The 12,173-nt window shown below is 42.0% G+C and overlaps 1 protein-coding gene across 1 annotated transcript; it reads left to right on the top strand.

Moving 5' to 3' along the window:
- The first annotated feature begins 10,138 nt into the window (after window positions 1-10,138).
- On the top strand, window positions 10,139-11,011 carry lrrc30a (leucine rich repeat containing 30a). Its single transcript, XM_066682237.1, has one exon. The coding sequence runs from the start codon at window positions 10,139-10,141 to the stop codon at window positions 11,009-11,011; it is 873 nt and encodes a 290-aa protein (XP_066538334.1).
- The last annotated feature ends 1,162 nt before the right edge of the window (window positions 11,012-12,173 follow it).

Here is a 12,173-nt window from a genome sequence, read left to right as displayed (position 1 = left end):
GGCGTTCCTTCAGGTGCGATCTTGTTAGGCTGTGCAGCAGTGCTTCATCACGAGACCGTGCTCTTGTCAGAAGCCTGATTGCTTTTTATTCCCAGCTGCTGTTTCAGCAGCCCAAACTTGATTTGGATACTCTGTAAGTGCATTAGCCGTCCTCCACTGCAATTCCTCCGCTCTCTCTCCTATTCAAGAGACATTACAAATAGCATCTTTATCCTGCGTAATAGTCTGTGTACTGATATCTTCCCGTCTATTTATCATCCTGCTCCACTTCATCTCCAGATTATTCTTCTGTTTACTCCGAGTATTCCAGCTCCCTCCTCTTGTTGTAGAGGAGGCTCAATGAAGAAATTACACTGCAGATATTAAATTGTCTCCATGGGGCACAGATGCAGCACACAATAGGCATAGCAGGCCTTTCCAGTAAATTAAACTAACTGAAGTCAAAATGTAGTTTTTATTCTGCATTCCAAGGCAGCTACTGAAAATAAAGAAATGTTTTCCAGTAATCAAATGCCTTTCTGACCTGTCTATTTGGTTTCAGATTCAATTTAGAGGAACGTGATCAATGCAGGTCTTTCTCTGTGCCGCTGTTTGGGGGGACAGTATTGGCTTCCCTTATATAAATAGTACTCCATTTGTTATGACTGAGGCTAAGAGACTCAGGCCAGTAGATTTAACACCAGTGTTTATGAAAAGCTATGTCCCTATTCATCACAAGTACCCTCCTAGTTCCTTTACAGGGTCTCAAGGTGTCTCAAAGGCCTCAACGGTTCTGCATGGCTAAAGGTTATTGCACGCCTGCTGGTCTAACTTTTCTTCTGAAATAAAAGTGATACGAAGTTTGTTCCCCCTCTGCTGCAGTAACTGCCTCAATTATTTTAGGAGGACTTTACATTAAATGCAGACACAGCACAGGAACATTAGGGGTTAACTGAGTATGCTGTTCCTCTGGGAAGGCCACTGCCTGTGTGTAGAAATGGGGACACTGTACTGAAAATTTGTGCCACCCTTTGGATGAGATGTAAAACTGAGATCCTGACCCTCTGACTACAACAACTCCTACTACAACAGCATCAACAAAAAAAATAGAACTACTATAACTACCAATTCAATGCAACTACTATGTCTATTACCCCTGCTGCTTTCTTTTGAAACCACTAATAAAACAATAACAACTATTACTTTGATTTCTACTACTACTACTACTACTAATAATAATAATAATAATGTAATTACTTCTAATATTAGTACTAGAACTTCTGTTAATAACTCAAATAATGCTTCTACCACAGCAAGACTATTATACTACTAATACTACTACACACACTACAACAACTACTACTGCTAGTATACATACTAATCTTTCACCCACTAGGGCTACAAATACTACTAGTATAACTACTACCACTGTTTCTACACCTACAACTACTACTACATCTACTACTACTTAGTGTAGCTATTACTACTACTGTTTCTACACCTACAACTACTACTACATCTACTACAAGTGTAACTATTACTACTACTACTTCATTTAGTACTATTAATGCTACTAGTATTAATAGATGTTGTTGTGCCCTGAGGTAATATTATTGTTAATATTTTGTAATTAAAATTATTATTGGGAAAAACAGACTTGGGAAACTTTTTGCCTAGTTGTTTATTTCTGTTTTGTTTATATTTGTTGTTGTTTTAGCTCTTCATAATGAAGACCACCTGGCTTGTGGACCTCAGGTAATTTAAATAAGGGATCTCTCCTTTATATCTGTAATAATTCAGTAGAGAATGTGGTCAATATGTGCCCCTAACACCTGCTCGATACACACAGCCAGTTTATTAAATAAATTACCTTGCACCTACACTAATGGCCACTTTATCTGCTACACTTACCATACAGGTATTCTTTATAGGTTTACAATTACTGCCGGTAGACCATCTGCTGATGTGGCCAATTTATCAGCTCCACTCTCTTCTATCCATTAGCAAAAAGGGACCACCTTTAGACCACCTTGGACCTGATGTTATTTCGGTGGCGGTTCATTTTCACAAATGTGACAGTGACTGACTGATTGTATGAATGTAAAGAAAGTAAACTATATGGCCAAAAGTTTGTAGGCACTCATTTACCCAAAGTTTCTTCTGAGATCAGGGGTATTAAGGGCTTTGTCCCTTCTGTGCTACAGATGGGTTTTACAATAAACACTGAAACACTGCTGTATGGATTTGATTGTAATCAGCTGCATAAAAATTAGTGAGGTCAGACACTGGAGATGGATGATTAGCTCTGGATACAAATGTGGCTCCAACTCTTCTGCCCAGCCCAACAGGATTTTGGCTAATTTGCAGCTGCTCCAGTACATTGTGTTTTATTGCCCAATGTTTTTCAATTGAGATTATATGAGCTATGTGCTAACAGAAATGTGTGTTAGCAATGTGTGCATATTAAAGCAGTGGAGTTCATTCGCTATATATTGCATCAGACACAAAGTGCTCATACTTAATAAATCCCCTGTTCTTCTTCCCTAATGGTCTAACTGTGAAGTTTGAGGAGAATGTCAACAATTCAATCTATGGCTCAGCATGCTCAGTGTAGCGGAAATGATGCTGGAATTGTTAAAACAGGTACCTGCTTGTCTTCCCCTGGAAATAAATGGCACAGTTGTCAGTGTGGTCAAGTCATTTATGTTCCTGGAACCTACCGTCTACAGCATTCTGAAGTGGGCTTGTAATTCTGCCCCTGTCAGAAAAGTCCAGCAGAGCCTTGGCTTCCTCCACCAATCTAGAAAAGCTCAAACTCCCTAAGTGTGTTCTAGTACTCTTCCTACTCTGCTATTACTGAGTGTGTCCCATCTACTTCCATCAATGTCTACCCTGGATGCCTATTTTCAATTCAGTTCTGGCTCAGATAAGTTCAGTTTAATCCAATTTAATTCAGAAACCAGGCTTCATGTGAAACAAAATGCTCAAAAAGAGCATGCAGAGTAAACACCGAGAAGAACAGAATCTCAAAAGCAAAGAAAATAGGACAAACAAATGAGACTTGAAGATACAGAAGTTTATGAAACAGAGGTTAAAGGTCACTGGCTCCCTTCTGTCAGGTTCTCGGATTTGTTCAGTTTGAATACGAAACTGAAGGAGGCCTCCGTTTTTTCTTAAAAAAAACACCATTGTGAAAATCACACAGCAAGCTCATCTCTGCTCACCCAACGCCTCATCTCCACTGTTGTTCCCCTGAACATTTAAGCAGGTGACACCACCTCACCTATTCTCATTTCTGTTCTTATTTTCTTTTCTGATTTTAAGGCTGAGCTGTAGCCTGCTATTTGTCACAGCTGTTAAGAGTGTCTCTTTGAATTACATGCTGCTACTTTTGCTATTCTACTATGACTTATTCATTACCCTTCCATTAGCCTTAGGCTTGGCTCTGATGCTAGTTTCTGTGGCTGCTGCCTTTCAGGTAGACCGCAACCTGAGAAACTGCGCAATTGTTGTATTTTCAATTACATGCTGCTACTGCCATTACCCTATATCAGCATTCATTCAATAGCCCTGTGCTATTTTCTGTGTCAATTGCTGCTAAATGCCATCGCACAATGGGGGCACAGTAGAGAAGTCACTCATATTTTTTATGAATGTAATTATGCACTCTCTGATCTGCGTACTTCACTTTCACACAGATCTTGCTTGGGTTGTATTCCCGTTTGGAGGGAAATAGCTGGCTTTTGTCTGAAATATAAGGGAATATGTCTGGATGACTTTGTGTCGTATACATAAGAGAAATTTACAGATTATAACTCATTCATACAGTATAACTTCTCATGTGATTAATTTAAGAAAAAATGTTAATTCATAGAATATTTTACTTTTACTGATGCAATCAATTTTACTGGAATGTTAAGAGTATATCTAATACTAATGCAATAAATACAGATAATATTCATTCATTATCTGTAACCCTTATCCAGTTCAGGGTCGCGGTGGGTCCAGAGCCTACCTGGAATCATTGGGCGCAAGGTGGGAATACACCCTGGAGGGGGTGCCAGTCCTTCACAGGGCAACACACACACACCAATCCACCTAAAAAACATGTGTTTTTGGACTGTGGGAGGAAACCGGAGCACCCGGAGGAAACCCACACAGACACAGGGAGAACACACCAACGCCTCACAGACAGTCACCCGGAGTGGGAATCGAACCCACAACGTCCAGGTCCCTGGAGCTGTGTGACTGCGCCACCGTGCCGCCCTACGGATAATATATCCTACTTTATTGTTTCTCTAACTGTATTTAACCATTAAACCTATGTCATATTCAGCGTATTACATTTAGAGCGGCACGGTGGCGCAGCAGGTAGTGTCGCAGTCACACAGCTCTAGGGACCTGGAGGTTGTGGGTTTGAGTCCCACTACAGGTGACTGTCTGTGAGGAGTTTGGTGTGTTCTCCCTGTGTCCACGTGGGTTTCCTCCCATGGTCCAACACACACTGGTAGATGGATTGGTGAATCAAAATTGTCTGTGAATGTGTGTGTGTCGCCCTGTGAATGACTGGCACCCCCTACAGGGTGTGTTCCTCTAACCACAACCCTGAAATGGATAAGCAGTTACAGACAATGAATGAATGATTAATATCTACTTAAGCTGGTTTAATAGCTTTTCTATTTCTGTTCAATATCTGTTAGCCCCACAGACCACCACAAAGCTCCTGTTCAATTCAATGTTCAATCCGAAGTTGAACAATATTGCCAATTTGATTACGGACGCCTGCTCATCCAACACTTCTCCTGAAATCCATTAAATTTATACAGCGCCTTTTATCATTTTCTACAGTTACAGCTTCTTCTATTCTGTTGATGTGATACTGAACATTCCTGTGAGGATTTGTAGGTATTCACTCAGATTTAGTGCAGTCACATACTAATGTTGGATGATTAGTTCTGGAAACTGAAATACCCTCAACTGATCCCATATAAACTGAGTGGTGCTGCATCACGCCAACGACCACAGCTCAACAACTCAGGGGCTTTATATCCTTTCTGCTGCCAGATATAAGAAGTCCTGCACAGGTACATTGTTGTTCGCTACAGATACAGAAAGTGTAAATGTCCCTTTAAAGGTACAGCAGGGGTCTTAAAACCCAGTTGTGCACCTTGAAGATAGATTACATTCTCTTGTTCTAAAGGAACGTTTTTATATATGTGTGTTTTCATAATGTCACTGTCTACAGTTGAAATATCGGTCATTAATATAAAATATAATACAGTTATGCTCCCAAATACAATGACAGTGTTGCCATTAAGAGTAATGTATAGGTTTTATGTTTATCTTTGGTGGTGCAGTCACACAGCTCCGGGGACCTGGAAGTTGTGGGTTCGATTCCCGCTCCGGGTGACTGTCTGTGAGGCGTTGGTGTGTTCTCCCCGTGTCTGTGTGGGTTTCCTCCGGGTGCTCCGGTTTCCTCCCACAGTCCAAAAACACACGCTGGTAGGTGGATTGGCGACTCAAAAAAGTGTCCGTAGGTGTGAGTGTGTGAGTGAATGTGTGTGTGTCTGTGTTGCCCTGTGAAGGATTGGCGCCCCCTCCAGGGTGTATTCCCGCCTTGCGCCCAATGATTCCAGGGAGGCTCTGGACCCACCGTGACCCTGAATTGGATAAGCGCTTACAGACAATGCATGAATGAATGTTTATCTTTGTTAGGTTCACCTGTATGTACCTGCATTTCATTGGCTGTACACACTGAATATGACAAAAGCAATGATCTTTGACAGTCATTGACTGTCAAATCACAATTAATAAATGTTAAAAACATTATTTATTTATTTTTTTTTTCTCTGTCCACAGCAACAAAGCAGCCCCACTGCAGCTCACACAAAACAACGTGCTTGACTCTAGTTTAACACATGGCTTGTGTACATTAAGGTCAACAGTAATCGTGACTGTAGTAGTTTCATGAGGGTCAGTGTTAAAGGGTGAGGGCTGAAGTGTGGCCTGTGCATTAAAACCCGAGAGAAGCAGAAACTTTCCCTTTAACATGGCTACAGAAGCTATTTTTCATAATATCCAGGTGATGACTCGCTTATTAAAGATAATGTGCGCAGCTAGAAATGGCCCACACGTTTACAGCCAAATAAACCTGGCCAGGGTCACTGCAGGTCAACAGCCTGAGTTGCTCGGTGTACACTAATGCTTTCGCTGAGGCCAGCCTCGTTCGTGTGCAAGGTAGGGGAATTAGCAAGTCAAATATTCAGCGTTTATTTTTACCCTCGGATAGGAGGGGTCATGTTTAAGGCTGAATGGAGGTTGCAGCACTAGGGGTCGAACTATCAAGTGACTCGCATTACCAGCTCCATCTCAGCAGCCATGTGCAGCGTCCTTTTACAGTACACACACACACACACACACACACACACTCACACACAGCCAGCACAGGAACTTGAACTCATGTGTGAGGTAAATGAAAAAACATGCTGTAGTTACATACAAAAAAAGTGCTGGGATACACTCTAGACACAATATAATAGTTCTACAGTTCTGTTGCTCTGCATTTGTTGTTCACCAACATTCACCTCATTCTTCAATGGTCAGGACCCCCAAAGGACCACTACAGAGCAAGTACTACTTGAGGGGGTGGATTATTCTCAGCACAGCAGTGACCTTGACGTGGTGGTGGTGGTGTGTTAGTGTCTGCTGTGCTGGTACGAGTGGATCAGACACAGCAGTGATGCTGGGGGTTGTTAAAACCCCTGAGAATAATCCACCAACCAACAGCGTCCTGTTTTCACTGTGTCCACAACAACACACACTGGGCAGCAACAGATCATCTACTGAACTAATGTCTCTGACTTTACGTGTACAACTAGGGTTAAAAACCCAAGCAGCACTGCTGTGTCTGATCCACTCATACCATTGCAACACACACTAACCACCGTCACCACATCAGTGTCACTGTGGCGCTGAGTATGATCCACCACCAAACCGTACCTGCTCTGTGATAGTCATTGAAGAACAGGGGCTAACAAAGTGGGCTAACAAAGTATGCAAAGCAGCAGATGGACTACAGTCTGTAATTGTAGAGCTACAATAAGGTGCACCTGTATGGTCAGTGGAACAAATAGAATAGACAGTGGCTGTAGAAGCTAGTAGGTTGTTTTAATGTTATGGCTGATTGGTGTGTATACACTTTACCAACTGTCCCAATGTCAGATTCTGCCCTTCACTGGATTGATTTCCACCCTGAACATTGGCGAATGTGTCTGGGAATTCAATTTGGGTTGGCCTTCATGAGTAGCAAATCAAGAACCACTAACCAACATTTTTCTGAAGGAACGTCACATTTACAGCTGGAGAGCTTCGAGCCATGCTTTCACACTGTGAGTGTGGTGTATCTGTACTAAGAGTGGACATTCTGCTTGTGTAGTGTGTTTGTACTGATGTACTGATACTTATCTGTCTCCCACGGTTCAAAGTTCACACAGCTGAGGTTTCCAAGAGCAGCCTGTGATTGATGGGGACACCAATATGACTCCTGAAGAAATATTCCCCTGGTCCTAAATACAAACTCCCATCTGTCTGACTGTGTTTCTGTACACACATAACACTGCTTTACCGATTCACCCCCCGGTCACAATCTCAGACCTGTTTATGCAGAGGACCCCATTTCAACGGAGCAAAAGTAATCAGACAGTTGACTGCTCACTGGTTTTTCTTAACAAAGCACCAATGGAGCATTCAACACACTTGGAGGAGAACATTAACTGGCCAGACCTTTTATTTATATAAGTTCTACTTGATTCGATTAGCTTTTTTGGTCCCTGGCCCCTGGTTCGTTTTCCACGACCACAGCTCCCCCCACCCCAGAGATATAGCTGGTAATGTCTGTAACAGGAACTGTAGTCTTTGGAAACCACAACAACAGCAGTGGTAACATTAGGCATTGTTTACTCATCATGTATACATGTGTTGTTTTGGGGGGTTTTTTGGGGACGGACCATGCACTATTTCAAACAGATCAGTGGAGTGTTTTCTTTCCTTGTTGCACCACCCAGCTCTCGCTGGAGTCTTTCATTAGGCACAAATCCAAGGACGGTTTGAACCTCTTCAAAAGACCACGGTGTCATTTTACAAGCTGCTAATGTGAGACCAATAAAAACAAATGTGTTCTCCACTGTAGCTTAGAGGTTTTACAAGTGTCTAGCTTGTCACGATTAGTCCCGACTCAGCTTGGTTGAAACCAAGAACAAGCAGGTACTACAGAGTACCCAGCTCCAGTTACCAGAAAACAAATTTGCATAATGGAAGATCAAAGGGCAAGACACAGTTGATTAAGATAGTGTTGGCACTGGTAAAATCCACTTGTCATTATTCGGTGGCCAAATTACAGCAGGTCATTATAATAAATTATAATAAATTAAACATTAGCAATGATAAGTGTTCTGCAAACCAGGTTAAATTCAATGTCAGTTTTATTGTCAATCCTTGTATCACAGCTGAGGAACAATGAAGTAAAGCATGGAATGACTTGGTGTTTTACTTAAGCCAGAAGAGCAGCGGACAACAGCACAACACAATATATGGCCAAAAGTATGCAGACACCTAATCATCCACAATGTCTTCTTCTAAAATGAAGGTTTGTTTATATTAAACCGAGAGGTGATGCTGCGCCCTAAAGTTCTTCCTCTGTTACCTTAGTATTTGTTTTCTATTTTTCGAGATGTTGTTTTTCCATCACACAGCTGATCTGGAGTTGCTAAGAGCAGTTCAAAACTAAGTCACTAAAAACAAATCGAGAGAAAATATACGGCCCTTGGGAAGTTGTGAATTCATTAAATCTGTCAGCTCCCGCCAGTTGGGGGTCTATATATAAGAAGGCACACTATTTACATTATGTCAAATCCTCAGTGGCTCTAACAGACGTAACTGAGTTCTCTTTCTCTATGTATATATATATTTAAATATAGATGTGTTGTGAGTGTACCAAACAACGTTGGTTTATTGTCATGAGCACATGGCTGTGTAAAATCAACACATGATTTATTATAATGAAGTGTTTATTTAACAATAAAACTAGATATTGGATGATAACCTCAAAAAGACTGTCATGTTTAGTAGCTACCCTTTAAAAACATTAAGAAACCCGACTTCTGGAATCATTTGGACTAATCATTTGGTAATGTAGGTTTACATTTTGATATACTGGCCTGTATATTATATAATCTGAATGAAAACACTGATTCATATGCCATGGAACACCTAGCCAGGAAATATCAGATGTCACTAAAGCTTCTGGAACACTGTGTGTGTGTTTATTACCAGCCTTCAAATCTCTCTAATCCACCTCTTGGAAATCTATGTTACATTGTCACTTAATAAAAATAACCAGCATGTTATAAAATCAAGGTTTTAAAAGCACAGTGTGTTCTGTATCAATAATGTTTCGGTATTTCTCAAATACATGGGGCAGCCTCCAACATTGCACACGCTGTCCCTGTATTTATGACCTATTTATGGTTCCAATGACAGCTATGTATGAAAACAAATAGCTTGAGCCCTCAGTTATTTGAATGGCGTTATTTATAAATGGATATTCATGAACTTATCAACTGTGGTATATTGCTCAACCCAGAGAAAAAGTAAAGTCGGGGGGTGTAGAGTACGAGGTGGTCATCACATTTCTTCTCCAGAAATGGTCGTCTCATGCCCTCACCAAAATCAAGGTTAGTTATCGCCGAGTGGATCCATTGAAGTGACAGGGGCAGCTGAAGGGACAAGCAGGGAAACACTGCAAGAGAGGTTCCGGCAATGTTGTCTGACACCGGGATATGCTTCAGACCCTTTATCCCTCCCTCTGGCTGTCAGCATACTCCTCCGACGTGCCCTGGACAAACAGGGGAGTCTTTACAGCCATGCACACACACCCGCCAACGTGTGTTTACAGCCCGCTTCCAGCTGGACATCCCAGGCATTTTGGATGAGGGAATGTACGCAGAACTTTATCAGACCGCATGATCACTGTTCGCAGCACGGAAAATTCATCTGTTCTAAAGAGATCAAACACAAGGGAGATGTTCCATACCACAGTTTAGCTGTGTCAAGGTGGCTGTGAGGATTATCTTCAGCACTGTGCCGAGGCACTGTGCTAGGGATGGGAGGAAAGCACTCAAAAGGACTGGCAGGTGAGGAGAGCAAACTGCAAGGAAGAAAGAGTGCAACCTTAGAGGAAACGTCATCCGAGAGGATCCGCAAACACACAGTGACCCATTTTGGATATAACGTGCTCAGCTTGGCCCGCCGAGGTATAGTGGATCCCCCAGAAGAAGTGTGGGATCTCAAAGAACTGCAGAAGCTCAACCTGTCCCTCAACTGCCTGCAAACCTTGTCATCTTCAGTGGGCTTCCTCCAGAACCTGGTGGTGCTCAACTTGTGGGGCAACCAGCTGACGTGTCTGCCCCCTGAGATTGGGCTACTCAAGAACCTGAAAGTGCTCTTTGCGTACCGCAATCATCTGAGTGAAGTTCCTGAGGAGCTGGGATCATGCATTAAGCTGGAGGTCTTGAGCTTGGCCAACAACCAGCTAACAACCCTCCCAAACAGTTTGTCCGCACTCACAGACTTGAGGAAGCTCAACCTGAGCCACAACAACATTGGCCATATCCCGACATGCGTCTACTCCATGAGAAACCTGATCTTCTTGCATGTGGCTTGCAACAGGCTGGAGAACATTGCGGAGAAAATCCAGGCACTCGCTGACCTGAAGATCCTCATAGTGGAAGGGAACTGCATCCATTCTCTGCCCAAGATGCTCTGCTGCTTGACCAAGCTGGAACTCCTCAACGTGGACTACAACGACATTCAGAATGTTCCAGTTGAGATGCACCAGCTGAACAGACTGGGGAAGCTAGCCTGCCATCCACTGGACAAAGGACTCCACATCATGCACAACCCCCTGCTCAAGCCCATTAAGGAGGTGCTGAATGGAGGTCTCCAAGCTCTTTATAACTACCTCAAGGCCAGCTGAAATACTGTGCCACAAGTAGGGCATGGCTTCAAAGCCTCTCAATGATCTACATCTTTGAAAGCACTGCTGACTGCTACATGAGAAGCTGCTCAAAGGTCACACTATGGGAGCTAATAGTGTTGAACTACTTTTAAAGAGTTGTAAAAAGCAATTACACTAACAACTGTAATTTAATACCAACATCTCTATCAGCATGACATCAGTTCAGACCCTGAGTCATGCTAAGAGCTGAAGCATAAAGGTCAGTCTTTAAAAGAAGTGCCACAAAGGGATTAGAGCAATGCCATAAAAGAACCATTATGATTATTTTGGAAATAAGATTTTTTCAAAAAATGTCTTAATTCTCATAAAGCTAGTTCGCAAAAGTGCCCTGATTCAATGGAGTCACGCGAAGAACCCTTCTGGCGTCTTTATTTTTTTAAGGGCATGTCTTAAGGAGGAATTTCATATTTTTGTCAACTTTTCTGTATTATTCACTAGGTGAGTTGTAAACTATTTTTACATATGATCTAATTTAAAATAGTCAATTACGGAAAACCCATTTCAGTGGTGTGTGGTATGAACCAGGGGTTTTGGTCTCTACAATACTCATGTCGCCATTTTATTTACTACCCAAAACAGCCAGTGAACCCATGCATGGTTGACTGCGGTTAAGCCAGCCACCGTTTGAGAAAACACGGTTAAACTAGCCGCACGTCAGATTTGAGTGCGCGTATACTAGTGATAGAGCGGTAATACTCAATGCGCGTGAAGACCTGCGCGTATGCCCTTCATTTTAAAGAAAGTAACAGCATTTAACCGGTTTATATATTGGTCATTTCTAATAAGTATTTCAAACAACCAACAGATATCAGTTCAGTGTTTACTATACTATGTACCTATGAAATATGAAGTGATTTTACTGTATAGTTTTTGAGTAAATGACATTCAAATGACATCACAATAATTCTCCATTGTTTTAAATGACTCAAGTTTACTGCTTTATAAAATGGTTATTTTGAATAAGTAGTCCACACAATCAACAGATATCAGTTCTGTGTTTGCCGTACTATGTACCTCTGACATATGAAGTGATTTTTGAAGTGATGGTTGTGAGGTATTGCTTCTGATAGTGGAGCAATAAGCCACGAAAAGCTGTGCATTACTGCACAAAGCGCAGTGC

Source organism: Hoplias malabaricus, chromosome 10 (assembly GCF_029633855.1).
Source record: "Hoplias malabaricus isolate fHopMal1 chromosome 10, fHopMal1.hap1, whole genome shotgun sequence".
NCBI classification, from domain to species: Eukaryota; Metazoa; Chordata; class Actinopteri; order Characiformes; family Erythrinidae; genus Hoplias; species Hoplias malabaricus.
Note: the sequence above shows the minus strand (reverse complement) of the source record. Positions and strands in the feature narration are given on the sequence as shown.

What these genes read in the sequence shown, in the direction of transcription:
- lrrc30a (XM_066682237.1), top strand. Translation starts at nt 10,139, where the DNA reads ATGGGAGGAAAGCACTCAAAAGGACTGGCAGGTGAGGAGAGCAAACTG.